We start from the raw sequence: 24,769 nt of genomic DNA, 5'->3' as shown, positions 1-24,769 counted from the left end.
CCCCCCCATCCCTGCCCCCTCACCACTGGCAGTCCCAAACCACCCCCTGCAGTGTCGACCTCCCCCCCACCGCAGCCCTGATCTGCCCCAGCAGGCTGCCTTCCCCCCCGCCCCCCGACCTAAGTGGCCAGCCCCAATCGCAGGTCTCCCTCCCTCCCCCACCAATCCCGACTGCAGAGTGGTATGGGGGCCCCGATCACTCCCAGAGGCTCCGTCCCTCCATCAGGCCCTACTCCTCATTAGGCCCCTCCCCCTTGACATTGGCCTATGACCAGTGGGCGGTGCCAAGGCGTCCCCTGGGCACTGACATTTTGCCCCTTGGGCAATGCCAGGGGCCCAGGTTGGCACTGAGAAGGTGGCAATGTCCAGGGTGCACCCCCTCACAGTCCTCGATTGTCCCCCCTTCACTCCAGTGGGGCCGGGCCGCAAGCTCCCCATTAATGGGGAGCTACAGTAAATCCCGCAGGAGTGAACCTCTCTCATGGGGGGTGGAGAGGCGACGCTCGTGGACACGGAGACTTCAGTCCCGGGCCTGCTAATTATATTTAACTCATATTAAAATCAGGGTCCGAATATATAATACAGCTCCAGCGCGGAAATCCGGTGCTGGGAGACGCGCTCAGGTCTGGATGCCCAGCGCGAATTGCGTGAATCAGGCGGCGCTAGAATCTCCCGGCCCACTGCGCTAAATTAGCAGCACAGCGGGATGGGAGGATCACACTCGTGATATCCCTCAGTTTTGTAGTGGGACTCTGGTATAAAACATCAAATAAAAAATACATTTTCAGAGTCATCAGTATCTTCAACAAAGGATTAAAAGAATTGGATACCATTTTAATACTAAAATTCAAAAAAGCATTCAGAGAGTAGTTGGAATGTGGAACTTGTCACTCCTCGGAGCAGTTGAGGTGCCTCTCGCAGACAGACACTGAAGAGGAAGTGAGATACGCACCTGAAGGGGAAAGAAATCAGATATGTATGACGTGGTTTTATATATATATATGCATATGGATATAAATATATAAATTAAATAGGGTGGAAGGAGTTTTCTTTTATTCATTCATGGGTGTGGACATTGCTGGCTAGGCCAGCATTTATTGCCCATCCTTAATCGCCCTTGAGAGGGTGAGTGGTCTTCTTGAGCTGCTGAGTCCATGTGGTGTAGGCACACCCACAGTGCTGTTAGTGAGGGAGTTCCGCTGAATATAAACAGCAGGAGGGACCTATTAAGATGAATGTTCTGAATTTCTGATGTAAATACCTTGTAACATGCTGTATTTTAAAGGAATAAATATGTACCTGAAAATCCTATTGGTCCAAGCCAGCTCATGGAGAGCAATCCAATGATTCCCTGCTCTATCCCAGTGGTCTGGAAGGTTGTTTCCCTCAAGTGCCCATTCGCTTTCCTTTCAAAATTGTTCATTGTCCCCGCTCTGGATGACAGTGTTTTCCAGCTTATTACCAACTGCTCTATTTTTAAAAAAACACCTTCCTCATATCACTACTGCATCACAATCAAAATCTACAATCGCAAATTGTTCACGCTTTTATCCTGAAGCCGTGCCATCCCCAGCCCTGGGATTCCTGCACCACGAGGAAACATTTCATAGAACCTGATGCGCGATTAAATCACTCGGGAGGCTAGATTGTACCCGGGAAATAAAGGCTTTTATTACTGACAAGAATGGAGCACACTATATACAATACAATCCCAGACTAAAGGGTCACCAGGCAGTGCAGTGACCTTTATACTTCCCCTGGTAGGCGGAGCCAACTGGAGTGTACCACAGAACAATATCAACAGGTAGAACAGCCCAACCCTAACACCAACAGTAACTACAGTAACATATCTACAAACACCCATAGTTCTGACCATCCATGGCTCAGCACTCATAGTGGTAACCAACTATGGTTCACCACAGAACCCCTACAGAAGGAGGCCATTCGGCCCACTGAGTCTGCACCGACTCTGACAGAGTATCTTACCCAGCTCCTCTCCCTCACCCTATCCTCACACACACACTTACCATGCCCAATCCACCTAACCTTTACATCTTTGAATTGTGGGAGGAACCCAGAGCACCTGGAAGAAACCCACGCAGGCACGGGGAGAAGGTGCAAACTCCACGCAGCCACCCATCGACAGCGGCGGGACCAGAGAATCCCACCACTGGCAAACAACGCGCCACCTCCCGCCGGTGGGAAACACACGGCTGGGAGGCCGGAGAATCTCACCCAAAGTTTTTCCTCAAATCCACTGGAAATCTACTGCCCCTGACCTTAAATGATGCCACCCTGTCCCCCTTGTTACTGACCCATATACTGGGAGGGGGAGGAATTTTCTTCCTATCTGCCCTATCTATGCCCTTCATAATGTTGTACAGTGCCCACCTTAGACCATAAGACCATAAGACATAGGAGCGGAAGTAAGGCCATTCGGCCCATCGAGTCCACTCCACCATTCAATCATGGTTGATTTCAACTCCATTTACCCGCTCTCTCCCCATAGCCCTTAATTCCTCGAGAAATCAAGAATTTATCAATTTCTGTCTTGAAGACACTTAACGTCTCGGCCTCCACAGCCCTCTGTGGCAATGAATTCCACAGACCTACCACTCTCTGGCTGAAGAAATTTCTCCTCATCTCTGTTCTAAAGTGACTCCCTTTTATTCTAAGGCTGTGCCCCCGCGTCCTAGTCTCCCCTGCTAATGGAAACAACTTCCCTACGTCCATCCTATCTAAGCCGTTCATTATCTTGTAAGTTTCTATTAGATCTCCCCTCAACCTCCTAAACTCCAATGAATACAATCCCACGATCCTCAGACGTTCATCGTATGTCAGGCCTACCATTCCCGGGATCATCCGTGTGAATCTCCGCTGGACCCGCTCCAGTGCCAGTATGTCCTTCCTGAGGTGTGGGGCCCAAAATTGCTCACAGTACTCCAAATGGGGCCTAACCAGTGCTTTATAAAGCCTCAGAAGTACATCCCTGCTTTTGTATTCCAAGCCTCTTGAGATAAATGACAACATTACATTTGCTTTCTTAATTACGGACTCAACCTGCAAGTTTACCTTTAGAGAATCCTGGACTAGGACTCCCAAGTCCCTTTGCACTTTAGCATTATGAATTTTGTCACCATTTAGAAAATAGTCCATGCCTCTATTCTTTTTTCCAAAGTGCAAGACCTCGCACTTGCCCACGTTGAATTTCATCAGCCACTTCTTGGACCACTCTCCTAAACTGTCTAAATCTTTCTGCAGCCTCCCCACCTCCTCAATACTACCTGCCCCTCCACCTATCTTTGTATCATCGGCAAACTTGGCCAGAATGCTCCCAGTCCCGTCATCTAGATCGTTAATATATAAAGAGAACAGCTGTGGCCCCAACACTGAACCCTGCGGGACACCACTTGTCACCGGTTGCCATTCTGAGAAAGAACCTTTTATCCCAACTCTCTGCCTTCTGTCTGACAGCCAATCGTCAATCCATGTTAGTACCTTGCCTCGTTGTAGGCCCAGGTACCAAGGGGGGGGGGGGGGCGTTGGGGGGAAGTTTCTTCCTATCTACCCTCTTTATGCCCTTCATAATGTTGTACAGAGCCCACCTTGTTATTGACCCAGCTCCTAAGGGGGAAGTGGGGGGGGGGGGGGGGGGGGGGGTAGTTTCTCCCTATCTACCCTCTCTGTGCCCTTTAATAAATGTTATACAGAGCCCACCTTGTTATAGAACCAGCTACCAAGGTGGGGGTGGGGGGAAGTTTCTTCCTATCTACCCTCGCTGTGTCCTTTAATAAATGTTGTACAGATGGAATTCTACCTGTTGGAATGAGATCTCTGATTCTAAGGATAGTGACGCCAGTCACTTGCTGAGGCAGAGAGTTGCGTGGACGGAATGTCCCGCTGCCCAGCAACGGGTGGAAACACATTGGAGAGAGAATCCAAGTAGAAGAAACAAAAAAACAACTCTTTAAGAACTGGTCATTTTCCTTTCAGAGGGGAAAGAACCTCTTTAAGGACTGACTGCTGCCCTTTCAGAGGGTGTGAGAGTGAATTGGAGCTGCCCTGAATGAGGATGTATGATCTGGACGCGGTGGGTGAGGTTGTTGAGTTTAACATCCATGTTGCTGTGAAGCAGACATGCCTGAGTGCCGAGTGCCCGGTGCCCCGCTGCGGCCAGTGCTCCACCTGCAGCCTGCAGGACCGCCTGGCTTCCACCAAGCAGTGGTTCCTGCGGGCCGGGGACCTGGCCAAGCAGCACTTCCTGATGGGCTTGATCCGCAGGATCGCCAGCCTGGACCTGTTGCTGCAGCTGCAGCGGCTGCTGCTGCCCACCCTCAGCAAGGACTTCACCTATGTCCGCTCCACTGCCAACCCCAGCCTGCGGCAGGACTTCAGCACCCTCAGCTCCAACCGCTCCCTCACCAAGCCGGCCCTGCGCCGCTCCATCGCCGCCACCTGGGACTGGTTCGCCGGCAGCAGACACTGGGTCAAAACCAACTACCTGCTGGCCTTGCTCCAACTCTGCGACATCTCACTGCTCCACAACATTGGCACCCTGATCCGAACATTCATAGTCAGCCAGAGAGTTACAGACATCCAACAAATCAAAGGTATGAATTACCCAGAAAAAAACCCCCAGTATCCTTATTTCCCTGTTTTACTGCTTCCTCCCCCCCTCTCTGGGTAACCAGCTATAGGAATTTGCCAAAACTCTTGAACTGTGCCATATCCCAATGTCATGATGCCGGCGTTGGACTGGGGTAAACACAGTAAGAAGTTTAACAACACCAGGTTAAAGTCCAACAGGTTTATTTGGTGGCAAAAGCTTTTGCTACCAAATAAACCTGTTGGACTTTAACCTGGTGTTGTTAAACTTCTTACTGTGTATATCCCAATGTCCACAGTGTTCCGCAATGTTCGGTGTAAGGGGCAGTGTGTGGGAAAACCATATCTGGAATAAGGGAAAATTAAGCCTCCAAGTAATCCAAAGTAGGATAAAGTTAACGTTAGTTAAGTTAAGATGTGGCAGGGCAGCTCAGTCATGTGGAATGCACGTCCTGTAATACGTGTGAAATCATGGACACTCCTGGTGTCCTAGACTACCACGTGTGCAGAAAGCGGTGCCAGCTGCAGAAACTTGGGCCGGAACTTTCTGGCTGCTCACTCTGGGATCAGACGGCACATTCCCGCCGTAGGTTTCCTGGCGGCGTGGTGGCAGGGCCAGCGGACAATGGATGCACTGCCTCGCTCCTCGAGAAAGACTTTGTAGGGAGGCCAGAGAATCCCGCCATTGAGCTCTGGGTTTCAGAGTTCGAGCGGTGGTTGGAGTCACTGTGGTGCATTCGCGAGGCTGAGAGCTGTTGCAAAATTAGTGTTTGTAACATTATAGAAAAAGTGTAAGATGCTCAGAGTTGTAAAACTGCATGGTCTGGTTAAAAGGAAAAAGAGATGCAGGTGCAAATGCAAGTACACAGAGAGCATAGAGTGAAACATTGTATCGAGAGGCTAGGTGGTAGTGTTGCTAAGACAACAGGCTGTTTTTGAAGTTTGCCCAATTAGTTTAAACTAGACATTTGAATAACAGCAGCCTATCAGATTTGAATTTGATGTTTTGGTAACCTGTAAACCAATCCTATTATGGGCTTGTTGCTATGTCATCAGGGGTATAACAGCCAGCTCCCAGCTCCAGAGATCTAGCCAGCAACTGCTTCTGCCACAGCTCTCAGCTCATAGCTTGAGAGAGAGAGAGATGCAGCCAGTTACTCCCCCTTCCTAACAGAGCTACGTGATAGCACATTCAGAGAGGTGGTCACATCGCAGCTCAAGGGCCTGGAGGCAGGGAGGGAATGGGTGACCACCAGGCAGTGGATGAGAACTAGGCAGGTAGTACAGGAGTCCCTCGGGATCCTGCTCAGGAATAGGCTTTCTGTTTTGGAAGTTGGTGAGGGCGCTAGTTCCTCAGTGGAGTGCAGTCAGAGCCAGGTTTGTGGCACCACAAGCAGCTTAGATGTACAGGAGGAGAGGAAGAAGAAGGGAAGAGCAATAGTGACAGGGGATTCATTAGTTAGGGTAACAGACCGGCGTTTCTGTAGACGTAGACATGATTTGATTTGATTTATTATTGTCACATGTATTGGGATACAGTGAGGAGTATTGTTTTTTGTGCACTATACAGACAAAACATACCGTTCATAGGGTACATAGGGGAGAAAGAAAGGAGAGGGCTCAGAATATAGTGTTGTAGTCATTGCTAGGGTATAGAGAAAGATCGGCCTATTCAAAACTCCAGGATGGTATGTTGCCTCCCTGCTGTCACGAGCAGCTGCAGGATATTCTTCTTGGGGAGGGTGAACAGCCAAGGACTGTGGTCCACATTGTGACAAATGACTTAGGTAGGAAGGAGGATGGGGTTCTGCAATTGAAATTTAGGGAGCTGGTTAGAAAACTTTAACCTGGTGTTGTGAGACTTCTTACTGTAGAAAACTAGCAAGCAGGACTTTAAACGCAGTAATCTCTGGGTTACTCCCAATGCCAGGACAAGTACGAGTACAGGAATAGGAAGAGAAGGCAGATGAATGCATGGCTGGAAAGATGGTGAAGGAGGGAGGGTTCGAGATACTTAGGACGCTAGGACTGGGGGGCGGGGATGGCATCTATACAAGCTGGACAAGTTGCATCTGATCAGACCTGGGACTGAGTTCTTTGCAAGGCATTTTGCTAATGCTGTTGGGAGGGTTTTAAACTAACTGGCAGGGGTGTGGGAACCAAGGGGAAATATTAGAGAGGAATATGAGGATGCACAAAATATTGGGAGAGACAGAAAGCGCTAGTCTAGAGAAAAGTAAGTTATTAGGTGAAGTCGGAGTAAGGGAGAAAGTAATGTCTAAATCAGGGTTACTGTGCATGTATGCGAATGCACAGGGTACAGTAAATAAGATTGGGGAGTTACAGGCATAGATTGTGTTGTGAAAATATGATGTTGTGGTGATAACAGAGACCTGGCCCAGGGAAGAGCAGGATTGGGTGTTAAATATTCCTGGGTACAAGGTGTTCAGAAAAGATAGGAAAGGAGGAGGGGTGGCAGCATTGGTCAGAGCATTGCAGTATTGGAGAAAGAGGATGTCCCAGAGGGTTCACGAACAGAATCAATTTGGCTCGAGCTAAGGAACAAAATCAGTGCAATTACATTGCTCGGTGTAGTCTACAGACTGACAACTAGTGAGAAGGATGTAGAAGAACAAATCAGCAGGGAAATTACAGAGAGATGCAAACATTATAGAGTAGTTATAATGGAGGACTTTATTTACCTGAATGTAGACTGGGACAGTGTTAGTGTAAAGTGTGGAGAGGGCAAAAGTTTCTAGACTGTGTTCAAGGCAATTTTTGACAGCAGTATGTGTCTAGCCCAACAAGAAAGGATGCACTGTCGGACCGGGTTCTTGGAAATGAGGTGGGCCAAGTAGATCAAATATCATACATCCAAGGATATTGAAAGAAGTGAGAATGGAAATTGCAGGGGGCTGGCCATAATCTTCCAGTCTCCCCTAGACTCAGCGGAGGTACCAGAGTCCTGGAGAATTGCAATTGTTACATCCTTGTTCAAAAAAGGTTGTAATCCCAGCAATTACAGGCTAGTCATCTTAAATCAGTGGTGGCAAGCTTCTTGAAACAATCATTCAGGATAGAATTAGTAGCTACATTGCTAAAGGGGGATTGATTAATATATGGTAGGCCCATTCAAAACTGCAGGATGGTATGTTGCCTCCCTGGTGTCACAGAGCAACTGCAGAATATTCTTCTTGGGGAGGGTGAACAGCCAAGGACTGTGATCCACATTGGGACAAAGAGTCAGCATGGATTTCGAAAGGGGAAGTCATGTTTCGCTGACTTGTTGGAGTTTTTTGAGGAGATAACAGAAATCCTTGATGAGAGTAGTGCTGTTGATGTGGTGTACATGGACTTTCAGAAGGCATTCAATACAGTGCCAAACAACAGGCTTGTGAGAAAACTTATAATTCATGGAATAAAAGGGACAGTAGCAATTTGGATACAAAACTTGGCTAAATAATAGGAAGAAGTTTAACAACACCAGGTTAAAGTCCAACAGGTTTATTTGGTAGCAAAAGCCACACAAGCTTTCCGAAAGCTTGTGTGGCTTTTGCTACCAAATAAACCTGTTGGACTTTAACCTGGTGTTGTTAAACTTCTTACTGTGTTTACCCCAGTCCAACGCCGGCATCTCCACATCATAAATAATAGGAAGCAGGGAGTAACGGCATTTTTTGGGATGCAGGAAGGTTTGTAATGGGTTCTTTACATTTCCTGATGTACATTAATGATCTAGATCTTGGTGTGCAGGAGACAATCTGAAAGTTTTTGAATAATACAAAATTTCCAAGTATTTTAAACTGAAGAGGACAGTGCAGAACTTCAAAGGGATATAGGCAAGGTGATGGAGTGGGCAGGAAAGTGGCAGATGAAGTTTAGTGCAGAGAAGTATGAGGTGATGCATTTTAGTAAGATGAACATGGAGAGTCAATATAAAGTAAGGAATAAATTCTTAAAGGGGTGTAAGAGCAGAGGGACCTGGCTGTATATCTGCATAGATCATTGAAGGTGGCAGGACAGATGGAGAGAGTAGTTAATAAAGCATATAGTATTCTGGGCTTTATTAATAGGAGCATAGAGTACAAGAGCAAGGAGGCTATTCTGAACTTATACAAGACACTAGTTAGACCTCAGCTGGAATATTGTGTACAGTTCTGGGCACCACACTATAGGTAGAACGTGAACGCATTGGAGAGATTGCAGAAGAGGTTTACAGGAATGGTTCTCGGGAACTTTCAGTCAAGAGGATAACTTGGAGAGGTTGGAACTGTTCTCTTTGCAGAGACGAAGGCTTAGAGATTTGATGGAAATGCGCCAAATCATGAGGGGGATAGACAGAGCAGCTAGGGAGAAACTGATCCCGCTCATAAAAAGATTGAGAACCTGAGGGTATAGATTTAAGGTGATTTGCGAAAGAAGCAAATATATGATGTGAGAAAAAAAGCCTTTTTACGCAACAATTGATTCGGGTCTGGAATGTGCTGCCTGGCTGTGTGGTGGAGGCAAATTCAATTGAGGCATTCAAGAGGGTATTCGATGATTATTTGAGTATATACAATGTGCAGGAGTACGGGGAAAAGGCAGGGGAATAGCACTAAGTCATAATATTCCTTTGGAGAGCCGGTGCAGGCGCCATAGACCAAAAGGCCTCCTCCTGCGCTGTAAAAATTTTGTGATTCTGTGATTCCCAAAGATAGCGAATCACAAAGGACACTGGTTAAGTCGCTCTGTGTTGAAGCATAGTCCCAAATAGCCTGTAATTAAAAAAAAACAGAAAATGCTGGGAACACTCAGGAGATCCAGTGGCATCTGTGGAGAGAGAAACTTTTCAGGTCAGTGATCTTTCAGGTCACAGATGCTACCTGACCTGTTGTGTATTTCCAGCATTTTCAGTTTTTCTTTCAGCTATCCAGCATTTACAATATGCACCGTTTATAAAACCAGAATAATCTGTAGCATTTTAAAATAAAACACATTTGTTGGAGCTTCATTCATTTTACCAATCAGCACCTGTAAAACTGGCAGAGTTTGAGTTTCTTTTGGTCTTGTTTCTGTGTTCATTCTTTCTCTTGTTTTGGACAGTTCCTTCTTCCATTTAGCTATGGTTGGTTATTCACTGTCCATGTCTTCTCTTTGTTAATCCCTGTGCCACCCCATACACAATACAATCTGATCGATAGGGCTGTTTGCAGTTCTGAGCATCCTATTATTAAGCAGGAAATTAGAGCTAATAGGAATTCTGTAGCAAAAATTGCCTTGCAGCGTTCTTGATTTAAAGAGTGGTTTAAAAATGAGGGCATTTTTCGAGGAATGGAGGAGATTAAGAGATGCGGGTAGGGTGGGGTTGAATTTCCGAAACAGTTTAATGTTTTGATTGGGTAAATAGTGAGGGCTTGTTTCCCATTTTGGTTGGCAAATCAGGAGCACAAACTTCGAATTATTAAAAAGAATGAGATAATACATTAAGACCATAAGACCATAAGACATAGGAGCGGAAGTAAGGCCATTCGGCCCATCGAGTCCACTCCACCATTCAATCATGGTTGATTTCAACTCCATTTACCCGCTCTCTCCCCATAGCCCTTAATTCCTCGAGAAATCAAGAATTTATCAATTTCTGTCTTGAAGACGCTCAACGTCTCGGCCTCCACAGCCCTCTGTGGCAATGAATTCCACAGACCCACCACTCTCTGGCTGAAGAAATTTCTCCTCATCTCTGTTCTAAAGTGACTCCCTTTTATTCTAAGGCTGTGCCCCCGCGTCCTAGTCTCCCCTGTTAATGGAAACAACTTCCCTACGTCCATCCTATCTAAGCCGTTCATTATCTTGTAAGTTTCTATCAGATCTCCCCTCAACCTCCTAAACTCCAATGAATATAATCCCACGATCCTCAGACGTTCATCGTATGTCAGGCCTACCATTCCTGGGATCATCCGTGTGAATCTCCGCTGGACCCGCTCCAGTGCCAGTATGTCCTTCCTGAGGTGTGGGGCCCAAAATTGCTCACAGTACTCCAAATGGGGCCTAACCAGTGCTTTATAAAGCCTCAGAAGTACATCCCTGCTTTTGTATTCCAAGCCTCTTGAGATAAATGACAACATTACATTTGCTTTCCTAATTACGGACTCAACCTGCAAGTTTACCTTTAGAGAATCCTGGACTAGGACTCCCAAGTCCCTTTGCACTTTAGCATTATGAATTTTGTCACCGTTTAGAAAATAGTCCATGCCTCTATTCTTTTTTCCAAAGTGTACGACCTCGCACTTGCCCACGTTGAATTTCATCAGCCACTTCTTGGACCACTCTCCTAAACTGTCTAAATCTTTCTGCAGCCTCCCCACCTCCTCAATACTACCTGCCCCTCCACCTATCTTTGTATCATCGGCAAACTTGGCCAGAATGCTCCCAGTCCCGTCATCTAGATCGTTAATATATAAAGAGAACATTGAAGATGTTTTCATACAGAGGGTTATTAGAACATGGACTGCGCTACCACAAATGCCTTTGGGGGCAGAAGCAATATTATAATTTAATAGGACACTTGATAAATATTTGAAAGGGAAAGAAATGTCAAAGAATACAGGAAACAAACAGGGAAATGGGATTTAAGTGGACGGTTCCAGTTGAAGACCAGAGACTCTGTGCAGACTCTGTCAGTGCAGATATCTCATTCTGCCGTTATTCCTAGGATTCTAGGTAAAATGAAGTACCGTCAATTCCAGGTTCTAAATTTCCTTTTGTATCATTACATATTGTTTGTTTACTGAAAGCCCCAGTTACCCAGAGTGCATAGATTGCTGCTCTGTGCTTTAATACAAGAGTTGGTTGCTATGGTACTCATATCACATTCTGATCTCGCAAATTATGTGCGCCTGCAGAGGTTTGGTACAATGGTAAAATTTACAATGGTAAACTCCAAACACCTTAAAACGATGCAAGTTAATGAATCAGGAAGGGACTCTGCACAGTCCAAAAGTCTTATTTTGTTAATGAACCTCGACAGACACAACAGGAGGCCTGTGATTACAGTTCCATTCATCCTAGTCGTTGAGTTGATTTATATTGTGTGCAAGCATTCAGTGTGGGGCTGATTAGGACAATGTATTGTATACTGTACTGCACGATGCTGAATAGCATCGTGACAAAACATTAAATTAGAAAGGACACATTCATAGCTTCTCAGTCCGTTTGGTGTTTCTCAGTTTAATACAAATGAGTTATGAGAGAGATTGTTCGCATATGTTCTCTGTAAGTAAGGAAACCATGAAAGATACCCTTTACATGACAGAGATTGGGACAATATCTGGGAATGTTTTATGAGGGGATTTTGTGGTCAATATATGAAAAGCCTGTAAAGGGATCACCTTGACCCCGGATCGTTCTGACTGAAATACATTCAGCGATGCGTGAACATTCAACTACAATGCTCACATAATTATATCTCTGTCAAATAAATGTGACCGAGACATCATTCTGATGTTCGCATTACTAGATCTTCGATATGCTTGCCTAATTATTGGCAAGTTTTAATGCCTTCTGGTCTAATCTCCCTATAAGGTGCCAGTATAATACATATTCTAATTACACTTGGACCTGCTGATGTGTAAAGATGGGAAAGATGTGCACTTGCCAGATATTTTCAGACATGTTACACTAAGTGCTTCTTCTTTTGTTTCTTTACACGTAGGAAGGTAATTTTGAACTCTGCTGCGGAGCACAGATGTGACGCTCTGGATATTGTATTGGAGAGACATTGTCATCTTAAATTGTAATGTATTTCTGAGCCCTAGTCTGAAGCTGGTTTGAAACATTCCCTGACTAAACGATAGTCGAACTCCGACTGTCCTGAACCTATGTTTATTCCACACCAATTTGAGTTCATAACCTTAAAGGAATACAGATGCAGTCCATCACATTGTGAAAACCCCTGGCATTTGAAAACAAATCCATCATGAACAGCCCATGAGTGATCTGTGCTGGCGTGGGAGTAAGCTAAGTTTAAACATGGTTATCGGGAAAACATTCAACCTTTTATGTTTTTATTATCACTCTCAGTTTGAGCATTTTATAATCCTCTATGGGTGGCACGGTGGCACAGTGGTTAGCACTGTTGCCTTACAGTGCCAAGGACCCGGGTTCGATTCTAGCCTTGGGTGACTGTCTGTGTGGAGTTTGCACGTTCTCCCTGTGTCTGCGTGGGTTTCCTGTGGGTGCTCCGGTTTCCTCCCATACTCCAAAGATGTGCAGGTTAGGAGGGTTGACCAGAGTTAATTGTCCCAAGATGTGTAGGTTAGGGCGATTAGCGGAATAAATACATAAGGTTACGGGGATAGGGCCTGGATAAGATGCTCCGGGGGAAGAGTTGGTGTGGAATCAATGGGCTGAATGGCCACATTCTGCACTGTAGTGATTCTATGATTCAATATTAAGCTTGTTGTAAAATATGGTAGCTAAAAAAATAAAGAATTATTTTGACTTTGCTTTATTTTGGTTTTTTTGGTAACTGTTGTTTACTGCCAGTTTTTGAGCTATGGCTTTTTGACAATAATGATTGGTGGTTTTCATTCCTGCTTGCTACTTGTTGATCGACATGGTGGCCACTTGTTGAGATTTAATGATACAAAATGGGAGCCCATCAGGTGAAAAGATAGCACAGAAATTTGCTTGATGACTTGCATGATCTGTTTCAGGACACTGAGTAATGGACATGTGACCTACAGTAAAAAATTGTGTCGATCAATAGAATTTTGTTTGTCATTCTATTTATTAATGATTTATATATGTGTGGATGCAGGTAGGTGGAGTTACTGTGGTGATTGTCCCTTTAAGGGCAACACAGCAGAAGAGGTTCACCTGGCTTGAGGGACAAAAGTGGGTAATCACCCCAGGGAGTTGGAGCCTTCATTTGGGCAGAATTGTTGAAGACATGAAGACATATCGGCACTGTGTCAGCTGGCGGGCTGCTCCAGGGCAGCCAGGGTGCTGTTCAGTGGTGGGGGGGGACTGGGGGAGGGAGGGACTGAGGGAGGGGGGTAGTGGTTGCTGTTGGCCTCTGTATGGCTTTTCCTTTGTGCTCCTGACGAAGTCTGTGAGTGTGCATCATTACAGTGACGCTCCCTTCAATAAACTTGTTCCCTGATCAAATCTCAGTTGAGATTTCATTTTCAGATAATCTTGAATGCTGACTTAGCAATTACAGCAAATACAGATACAATCTGTTATGGCATCGGGTTCCAAATGCAGCTACCTGGTCTGTGGGAGTTGGTGAAATGATTACATTTCTTTCTTTTACCAGCAGATTCCTGCGTGCTCTGTCTGTTACTGTATCCATTATAAAACAGCTTGTGTCATGATAGCAGCATTTTCCTTTTGCCATTTTGGAAGGGAGGTTCTTTCGGAGAATGTTATCATGTATTGCGGGTCTTGGAATCAAGTTTGAAAGTTTAACAGGTCTCCCAGTGCCTTGGAATCCTTACAGAAAAGGCGGCACGGTGGCACAGTGGTTAACATTGCTGCCTCATGGCGCCAGGGACCCAGGTTCGATTCCCGTCTTGGGTCACTGTCTACGCGGAGTCTGCATGTCCTCCCCGTGTCTGTGTTGGTTTCCTCCGGGTGCTCCGGTTTCCACCCACAGTCCGAAAAACATGCTGGTTAGGTGGATTGGACATGCTAAATTGTCCCTTAGTGTCAAGGGAACTAGCTAGGGTAATTGCATGGTGTTATGGGGATAGGACCTTGGTGGGATTGTGGTCAGTGCAAACTCAATAGGCCGAATGGCCTTCTTCTGCACTGTAGCATTCTAGATTCTAAGATAAGCTGTCCGTCAGCGGCAGTGCCCATTAACATCTTTTTTATAGGCTATTTGGTAAGATTCGCCCCCTTTAGTGTAGTTCAATTAAATCAGCGGTTTGTGGGTTTTATAGAATGCTTGTGAGAAAGGGTTGTGAGGGTGTTTGTGGTTTGAAGTACTTTTGCCTCTGCTAATTGTTAATTATGTACGGAACGCTCGGCAGTCAGATAATTCGATAACAAAAGCAAAATACTGTGGATGCTGGAAATCTGAAATAAAATCTTAAAGTGCTGGAAACACTCAGCTGGTCAGGCAGCATCTGAAATAATTAGATCGTGGTCCGTCAGTGACTTCACTCATTCCGTCTCTGTTTGCTCCTACCTCTATGCAATTGAATTTGAGACCAGTTCTCGATTCCACGTGACCTTCTTGAATGAAGCTGGGAAGAAGTGGGAGATGAAATGTCTGCCTCAGGTGGCTGGAAAGTGCTTTGCTGATTGGGTTTGGAATAGTCTAAAGATGTGCGGGTTAGGTTGATTGGCTGTGCTAAAATTGCCCCTTAGTGTCCTGAGATGCGTAGGTTAGAGGGATTAGCAGGTAAATGTGTAGGGATAAGGGGGTAGGGCCTGGGTGGGATTGTGGTCGGTGCAGACTCGATGGGCCAGATGGCCTCTTTCTGCACTGTAGGGTTTCTATGATTCTATGCATTTATATTCATTAGTGTAATTCCTGTAGGGATAGGGATGTTTCTCTGGAGCATGACAGAAAGCTGGTGAAGTGTCAATACTTCCACTGAAATTTTAAAACATTACTTTTCACATGCTCAAGATATATTCTAATCCTTGACAGAAGAACAGTTTTCATATTTATTCACTAATACAATGAAGTAAAAATGGAATAACGTATACAAACTACAAACAAATAGAGGGTAGGAGCAAAGGATAATAAGGGGAACTAAAGTTTTAGAGATGATATTTTATTTATTGCTGTCACAAGTAGGCTTACATTAACACTGCAATGAAGTTACTGTGAAAATCCCCTATCGCCACACCCCGGCACCTGTTCGGGTACACTGAGAGAGAATTTAACATGGCCAATGCACCTAACCAGCACGTCTTTCGGGCTGTGGGAGGAAACCGGAGCACCCGGAGGAAACCTACGCAGACATGGGAAGGAGAACATGCAGACTCCGCACAGCCAGTGACCCAAGCCAGGAATCGAACCCAGGTCCCTGGCTCTGTGAGTCAGCTGTGCTAACCACTGTGTCACCATGTCGCCAGGCAGGGGAGAGCAAAGATGAGAATGACCTAGACATTATTTTCTAGGCATGTTTGAGATATTGCTGCTTCAGATCCATTCTCTCTCCAGCTTCATATTTTTATCTTTAGAAAACTGTGAATAATTAATTAGATTTAAGGTTATAATCATCTGCATAAGGAAACAGAAGAACAAGTCAAGCTTTGGGGAATTCATGTTTAGTTAACTACAGAATGATCAGCATGATAATCAGTCTGGACATGTCTGCCAGTCGAAGGAAGTTCCTAAAGTGGTCTTAAATCCTGACTAGTCATAACCTTGACTGGGAAAATACTGTGCAAACATTTTGGACCTTTTCATATACCAGTCTTTAAACTATTTTCCTTTGGATGACAGTGGAACCAGTACTTGTGCACTCTAGATTCTAAGATAAGCTGTCAGTCAGTGGCAGTGCCCATTAACATCTTTTTTATAGGCTATTTGGTAAGATTCGCCCCCTTTAGTGTGGTTCAATTAAGTCAGTGGTTTGTGGGTTTTATAGAATGCTTGTGAGAAAGGGTTGTGAGGGTGTTTGTAGTTTGAAGTACTTTTGCCTCTAACCTTCCTTTAAGTTTTAATCAGCATTTCTCCTTAACAAACGGAAAGTAGTGCAGGAGCAGGTCTAATTTTTGTGTCAACCTAGATTTTGTGCTTAAGCCTTTGTACAGTGCTTTGAACGCAATACCATCTAATCCTGAGTGCTACCAATGAGTCACAGCCAGGTCATTTTAAATTGTTTTGGAAACATGATACTGGAAATTACTGGAAAATTATTTTCACAGCATGAATATAATACCGCTCTACCAAATGTTTGTATCATCTCACGCGAATGCTTTGTGTGAATTTCTGGTCATACTCACTGCCATCGTGGTTGAGAGTGTGCATTATAGAATCCTACACTGCAGAAGGAGATCATTTGGCCCATCGAGTCTGCACCCGACCACAATCCCACCCAGGGCCTATCCCCATAACCCCGTGCATTGTAGCACATCTGCCTATTAGCCTGATTTGATGCTGCCATCACTCGCAAGAGCTGCCATAAACTGAACACTCACTCTTCCATTGGCATTTCTATTGCTGTCAACTTGAAGAACTAAGTGAGCAAGGGCATGGAACAACAAAGGCAAGTTTCTCTTCAAGTCCCAAATGACTCTGACCAGGAAACAATTCATAATTCTTTCATTGCTGTTGTGTCATAATCCTGGAACTCCTTCTCTAACAGCACTGTGTCATAGAGTCGTTCAGCACAGAAACAGGTCCTTCGGCCCATCATGTCTATGTCGACCATTGAGTACCAATCCATACAAATCCCAATTACCAGCACTGTAATCTCAGCCTACTATGCCGTGGCAATTTAAGTGCTCACCCCAAATGTGACTTAAATGTTGCGAGAATACCTGCCTCCACCACCCTCTCAGGCAGCACGTTCCATATTTCCACCACCCTCTGGGTGAAAACATTTTTCCTCAGATCCCCTCAAAACCATTTACCCCTCACCTTAAACCTATGCCCTCCAGTCTTAGACACCTCTGTCATGGGGAAAAGATTCTCATGATCTAACCTATCTATGTCTCTCATAATTTTGTATACCTCTATCAGATCCTGCACTGTCGCAGATGTTTTCTTTCAGATGAGAGGTTAAACTGAGGCCACAGCTGCCTTAGAACCGTAGAATCCCTACGGTGCAGAACAATTTGACCCATCTAACCTGCACCAACTCCCCGAAGGTCATCTTACCCAGACCCGCCCTATCCCCATAGCCCTGTGCATTTACCAAGGCTAATCCACCCAACCTACACATCTTGGGACACCAAGGGGCAACTTAGCACCCAGCTAACCTGCACATCTTTGGAATGTGGGAGGAAACCCATGCAGACATGGGGAGAACGTGTAAACTCCACACAGAGAATCGCCCAAGGCTGGAATTGAACCCAGGTCCCTGGTGCTGTGAAGCAGCAGTGCTAACCAGTGTACCACTGTGCCGCCCCTTCCCTCCTGGGCGCATGTAACACATTCTATGGCACTAATTGAAGAAGAGCAAGGAGTTATCCCAGAGTCCTGCCTAATATTTATCCCTCAGCTATCACCATTGAATCAAAGAAACACACATTTTAGCTGCTGGTTATCACATTGCTTACCTGTACAATCTGCAAATTGCAAACTAGCTCCTGCCTTTCCTACATTGCAAGAAGTCTCACGACACCAGGTTAAAGTCCAACAGGTTTATTTGGTAGCAAATGTTTCCTACATTTTCCTACATTGCTACAGGAACTGCACATAAAGCCATGCTTCATGTTTCAGGTGTGGATGAGGATGTCAGCTCATTGCAAGGATCATATTATACCTTTCGGACGGAGGAACATTCTGAACTTGAGCTGCTGAGCGAGATCTGGCCTGAATATACAATTGTCTCACCTGATATACTTCCAGCAAGCCTGCTCTTTCACCCAGAAAATCATGCTGGTAAGAAACTTTCAATGGGGTGAGACTTTAACAAAGATGGTGGATCCCAATGTGTTCCAATATGTGAGATTGTTTTCCACAGACTGACCAGAGATTTCTCTTCAGTAAAGAGTGAAGAATTGTGCTTTTAATGACTTTCAAAATGAGTTTAGTGTTTGGCAGTTTTACCATTGAATTTAGGATTCAGAAAGTAGTGGTGTAATCTAGTCCCTGGCATAATGGCAGCAACCATTTACCGGTTGGAAACCTAACTCCTGATTTACATACCTCCGTGGTTGCTCCCATAGGAGTAATAGAGTTTCACAGCTCAGATGGAGGCCCTTCAGCCCATTATGCTTGTGCCAGCCGTCACACATCTATCTATTCTAATTCCATTTTCCAGCACTTGGTCTGTAGCCTTGTATGCTATGGTGTTACAGGTACTCATCTCAATGCTTCTTAAATGTTGTGAGGGTTCCCGCCTCTATCACCCTTTCAGACAGTGAGTTCCAGATTCCCACCATCCACTGGCTGAAAATGTTTTTTCTCAAATCCCCTCTAAATCTCTTGTCCCTTACCCTAAATCTATGCCCCCTGGTTATTGACCCCTCTACTCAAAGGAAAAGTTTCTTCCGATCTACGTCCCTCATAATTTTGTACACTTCAATCAGGCTTCCCCCTCAGCCTTCTCTGCCCTAAGGAATACAACCCCAGTCTAGCCAGTCTCTCTACATAGTGGAAACACTCCAGATCTGGCAATCGCCTTTGCACCTTCTTTATCTGATCAAACCAATCGGTGCCTGCCACTGGCTTCCTGGCCAATCAGGGAGGTTAGGTGGGATGAGCAGCAATGAAGGATCGATATTCAGAGGAATCCCAACAGGCCCTGTTGGGCTGTAAGAGGTTACTGTTGGGAGGAAAACATCCAGTGTGAGAGAAATGGGCGTGGTGTGAAAAAGCTGCTCCTCACTTTGCAGACTCACCCTTGCCGCTAACGATTCTAATGATGAGGGCATAGAGAAAACCCATCGACTTCGAGGATGACAAGAGGAAGTCAGTGAGACTCATCAAACAAAGATGGCATCAACTGAGGCAGTGAGCAGTGGGAGTGTGATAGGAGGATCGGCATTCAGTTCTGGAAAAGATTCATTGATCTGATGAGTCATAGAGTCATAGAGGTTTACAACAAGGAAACAGGCCCTTCGGCACAACTTGTCTATGCCGCCCAGTTTTTATCACTAAGCTAGATCCAATTGTCCGCATTTGGCCCATATCCCTCTATACCCATCTTACCCATGTAATTATCTCAATGCTTTTTAAAAGACAAAATTGTATCTGCTTCTACTACTGTCACTAGCAGCTCATTCCAGACACTCACCACCCTCTGAGTGAAAAAATTGCCCCCCTGGACCCTTTTGTATCTCTCCCCTCTCACTTTAAACCTATGCCCTCTAGTTTTAGACTCCCCTACCTTTGGGAAAAGATGTTGACTATCTACTTATCTATGCCCCCCATTATTTTATAGACCTGTATAAGATCACCTCTAAGCCTCCTACGCTCCAGGGAAAATAGGTCTCAGTCTATCCAGCCTCTCTTTATAACTCAAACCATCAAGTCCCGGTAGCATCCTAGTAAATCTTTTCTGCACTCTTTCTAGTTTAATAATATCCTTTCTATAATAGGGTGACCAGAACTGTACACAGTATTCCAAGTGTGACCTTACCAATGTCTTGTACAACTTCAACAAGATGTCCCAACTCCTGTATTCAATGTTCTGACCAATGAAACCAAGCATGCCGAATGTCTTCTTCACCATCCTGTCCACCTGTGACTCCACTTTCAAGGAGCTATGAACCTGTACCCCTAGATCTCTTTGTTCTATAACTCTTCCCAACACCATATGATTAACTGAATCGGTCCTGGGCCGATTCGATCTCATATCTCATCACCTCATATTTATCTAAATTAAACTCCATCTGCCATTCGTCAGCCCACTGGCCCAATTGATCAAGATCCGTTGCAGTCCTAGATAACCTTCTTCACTGTCCACTATGCCACCAATCTTGGTGTCATCTGCAAACTTACTAACCATGCCTCCTAAATTCTCATCCTAATCATTAATATAAGTAACAAATAACAGTGGACCCAGCACCGATCCCTGAGGCACACCGCTGGTCACAGGCCTACAGTTTGAAAAACAACCCTCTACAACCACCCTCTGTCTTCTGTCATCAAGCCAATTTTGTATCCAATTGGCTACCTCACCCTGGATCCCTTGACATTTAACCTTATGCAACAACCTACCATGCGGTACCTTGTCAAAGGCCTTGCTAAAGTCCATGTAGACAACATCAGCTGCACTGCCCTCATCTACCAGCAAGGTGAGTGTCCTGCAACTCTCAGCCGGAGGCCATTCCTCTTTCACCTCCCGAGCAGTCTTCTCAGCGACACACCTTGCTGTCATGCCCATCCCTTTCCCTCCGCCTCTGCCTCAAACCTCAGTCTCAACAGACAACACTTACACTCGGCTGAAACTCTTGCTCCCAATCCTGTCAGTCACCCCCCTCAAATGTCGATGTGCCATCCTCGCCAATCAGTTCATTTCTCCCTGTCGTAATTGTTTGCCTTTTCCTGTTGGGGGGGAAAGGGAGGCCACGGCTCCAGGAAGGGGCAGTGAACTGGGGGTGGAGCTCCAGGCATTGCACCCTGATGTCGATGAAGGAGAAGGTCTGAGATCTGCAGAATGTCAGCTGTAACGGCCGTTCCGATGGAGAGATGGGGGAGAGGGGGGGGGGGGGGGGGGGTGGGGTAGCCCAGAGACTTCAGGATATTGGATATCATCCTGCCACTTGGCACTTAACTGTTACTCATGTTGCATTGATGTAATCAATACATTACTTGTCATGGTCTGCACAATGTCACTAGGAAACTTGGTTTCACCGTCCTCTGCACTCATGTTTTCCATCTCCCACGGGGGTATTGCTGGAGCTAAAGTACAGGGACGAAACATTGAGGAGGACCAGCACTCTGAGGACACAGTATGCACCCTCCACTCTCCAAATGCACACTAATCAATGGATCCAGTTCCTCAGTTAGGTAGGGTGGGTGGGCCATGGTGAACAGGAGTAGGTGCTGGCAGTAGGGACAGCAGTGGAGAGGCCCCCCTCAGAGGGCACAGGTTATGCTGAGCTTGCTGATCCTGGGCCTCGGTGATCAACCTCCAAATGGATATTTGTGGAGCAATAGGGGATGCGTGTGCATTATCAGAATTTCCTGAACATTGCACACCCCTTGCACAGAAAATACAGGAACCCATCTGCAGCATGAGTGCAGTGATGTCTCAGGTAATCGTTAAGGAAAGAATGGCCACCCTCAGGGTTAGTCGTATACAGCAGGCCAACAAGTGCATGATGGTCCACGTCAATAATGTCCACCTATGGCTGACACTTTACAAAGCATCAATTGAAACATCACATTCACATATCGCCCAGTACTCCCCCACTCTTGGTTAGCAGGGAAGTGGGGGTGGCTCTGAGAGGGAAGATAGAGAAAGGGATAATGGTATTGGGGGCTCTTCCCAAGGTGGCACCACTTCATGGCACCTACCCTTGCCCCCTTTGACAGAGCCACACATGCTGTGTCCTACCCCAGTGACCGAGCCTATACCAACACACTGACAGGTTGGGGCCCTCGCAGGCTCCAAAATCCGGAGGACGTCTGACATGGCCACCTCATGTGTCCAGGCATGGGAACGAGCTGCCTCTCGCCTTCCTGAAGCTACATGGCACCATGTGGAAGTAAGGAGAAATATGAGGAAAAAATTCTTGTTTGCACAAGTTGAACCACTTGAGTGCTTATTACATGGCTAGAGTGACATTGGTCTTTATTTAAATGAAATAATGGGTTTTTGTGAATTTATTAGAGTTAGAGTGGGCCTACTCATTAAGGTGTCCACTTTGTTGGATCCAGTTAGCCAAGTGCTGGTGATTGGCATCAGCTGCATTAATGAGGAGGTTAGGCTGTGAATGTGATGGTTGGATATCTGTCGGTAGGGAGGAGGTTTCTTGCTGGAAGGTGGAGAATGCATGGGGGTTTGCACTGGGGTCTTGATGGGATGATTTCAATGCTGCAAGTGGAATGTACCTGGACGAGGTACATGCTTAGATCATAGAATCCCTACAGGAGGCCATTCTGCCCATTCAGTTTACACTGACCACAATCCCGCCCAGAACCTATTCCCGCAACTCCACATATTTACCCTACTAATCCCCTGCCACTAGGGTCAATTTAGCATGGCCAATCCACCTAACCCACACATCTTTGGACGGTGGGAGGAAACTGGAGCACCCGGAGGAAACCTACACAGACACGGGGAGAATGTTCAAACTCCACACAATGACCTGAGGCCAGAATTGAACCCGGGTCCCCGGTGCTGTGAGGCAGCAGTGCTCATCACCATAAGACCATAAGACCATAAGACATAGGAGCGGAAGTAAGGCCATTCGGCCCATCGAGTCCACTCCACCATTCAATCATGGTTGATTTCAACTCCATTTACCCGCTCTCTCCCCATAGCCCTTAATTCCTCGAGAAATCAAGAATTTATCAATTTCTGTCTTGAAGACGCTCAACGTCTCGGCCTCCACAGCCCTCTGTGGCAATGAATTCCACAGACCCACCACTCTCTGGCTGAAGAAATTTCTCCTCATCTCTGTTCTAAAGTGACTCCCTTTTATTCTAAGGCTGTGCCCCCGCGTCCTAGTCTCCCCTGTTAATGGAAACAACTTCCCTACGTCCATCCTATCTAAGCCGTTCATTATCTTGTAAGTTTCTATCAGATCTCCCCTCAACCTCCTAAACTCCAATGAATATAATCCCACGATCCTCAGACGTTCATCGTATGTCAGGCCTACCATTCCTGGGATCATCCGTGTGAATCTCCGCTGGACCCGCTCCAGTGCCAGTATGTCCTTCCTGAGGTGTGGGGCCCAAAATTGCTCACAGTACTCCAAATGGGGCCTAACCAGTGCTTTATAAAGCCTCAGAAGTACATCCCTGCTTTTGTATTCCAAGCCTCTTGAGATAAATGACAGCATTACATTTGCTTTCTTAATTACGGACTCAACCTGCAAGTTTACCTTTAGAGAATCCTGGACTAGGACTCCCAAGTCCCTTTGCACTTTAGCATTATGAATTTTGTCACCGTTTAGAAAATAGTCCATGCCTCTATTCTTTTTTCCAAAGTGTACGACCTCGCACTTGCCCACGTTGAATTTCATCAGCCACTTCTTGGACCACTCTCCTAAACTGTCTAAATCTTTCTGCAGCCTCCCCACCTCCTCAATACTACCTGCCCCTCCACCTATCTTTGTATCATCGGCAAACTTGGCCAGAATGCTCCCAGTCCCGTCATCTAGATCGTTAATATATAAAGAGAACAGCTGTGGCCCCAACACTGAACCCTGCGGGACACCACTTGTCACCGGTTGCCATTCTGAGAAAGAACCTTTTATCCCAACTCTCTGCCTTCTGTCTGACAGCCAATCGTCAATCCATGTTAGTACCTTGCCTCGAATACCATGGGCCCTTATTTTACTCAGCAGTCTCCCGTGAGGCACCTTGTCAAAGGCCTTTTGGAAGTCAAGATAGATAACATCCATTGGCTCTCCTTGGTCTAACCTATTTGTTATCTCTTCAAAGAACTCTAACAGGTTTGTCAGGCACGACCTCCCCTTACTAAATCCATGCTGACTTGTCTTAATCCGACCCTGCACTTCCAAGAATTTAGAAATCTCATCCTTAACGATGGATTCTAGAATTTTGCCAACAACTGAGGTTAGGCTAATTGGCCTATAATTTTCCATCTTTTTTCTTGTTCCCTTCTTGAACAGTGGGGTTACAACAGCGATTTTCCAATCCTCTGGGACTTTCCCTGACTCCAGTGACTTTTGAAAGATCATAACTAACGCCTCCACTATTTCTTCAGCTATCTCCTTTAGAACTCTAGGATGTAGCCCATCTGGGCCCGGAGATTTATCAATTTTCAGACCTTTTAGTTTCTCTAGCACTTTCTCCTTTGTGATGGCAACCATATTCAACTCTGCACTCTGCACTGTGCCACTGTGCCACTGTGCCACCGTGCTGCCCGTGGGCTCCTTGAGCAGGTACCAAGAGCACTTCAGGATCTTCCTGCTTCTCCGAGGATACCTTAATCAGCTCCAGTTCTCTATCTGGAAGCTGCACGTGACAGCAACTGGAGTGTCTCTCACCGTAGTTGTGGCTGCTGCACCATCTCCTCTTAGGTCCAACCAACCTCTGAATGTATAGGCCCCGTGTCACAGGGAATAAGGTGAGATGATCCTTGGAGATATCCAAGCCATTTGCAATTTGATGCATAAAGTTTCTGTCCACACAAAATCTGCAAGTTGAAGCTGAACAAACAGCTCCTGTTAATGGCAACCTTTCACTGCGACTGGCCACAAGCTGCTTGGTTTCACCCTTCATGCTGTCCGTGTCGGGTCAGTTTCACTCGACTGTGGCTTCCAGCTTTGCACTCAGCGTCTCTGACCAGGTGAATGGCACCCCTACGCAAAGTGGGATTTTATACTTACAAGAATTCTTAATGGCCTTTTT

The 24,769-nt window shown here is 45.8% G+C and overlaps 1 protein-coding gene across 1 annotated transcript in view; it reads left to right on the top strand.

The window, feature by feature from the left end:
* The first annotated feature begins 3,960 nt into the window (after positions 1-3,960).
* fbxw10 (F-box and WD repeat domain containing 10) overlaps positions 3,961-24,769 on the top strand; it is a 67,663-nt gene continuing 46,854 nt past the window's right edge. The window contains exons 1-2 of the mRNA XM_078225982.1: positions 3,961-4,610; positions 17,996-18,157. Of these exons, the coding sequence (XP_078082108.1) occupies positions 4,067-4,610; positions 17,996-18,157 (706 nt within the window). The 5' untranslated portion in view covers positions 3,961-4,066. The remainder of the gene's footprint in view (positions 4,611-17,995; positions 18,158-24,769) is intronic.

This window comes from Mustelus asterias, chromosome 12 (assembly GCF_964213995.1).
Source record: "Mustelus asterias chromosome 12, sMusAst1.hap1.1, whole genome shotgun sequence".
Lineage (NCBI taxonomy): Eukaryota > Metazoa > Chordata > Chondrichthyes > Carcharhiniformes > Triakidae > Mustelus > Mustelus asterias.
Note: the sequence above shows the minus strand (reverse complement) of the source record. Positions and strands in the feature narration are given on the sequence as shown.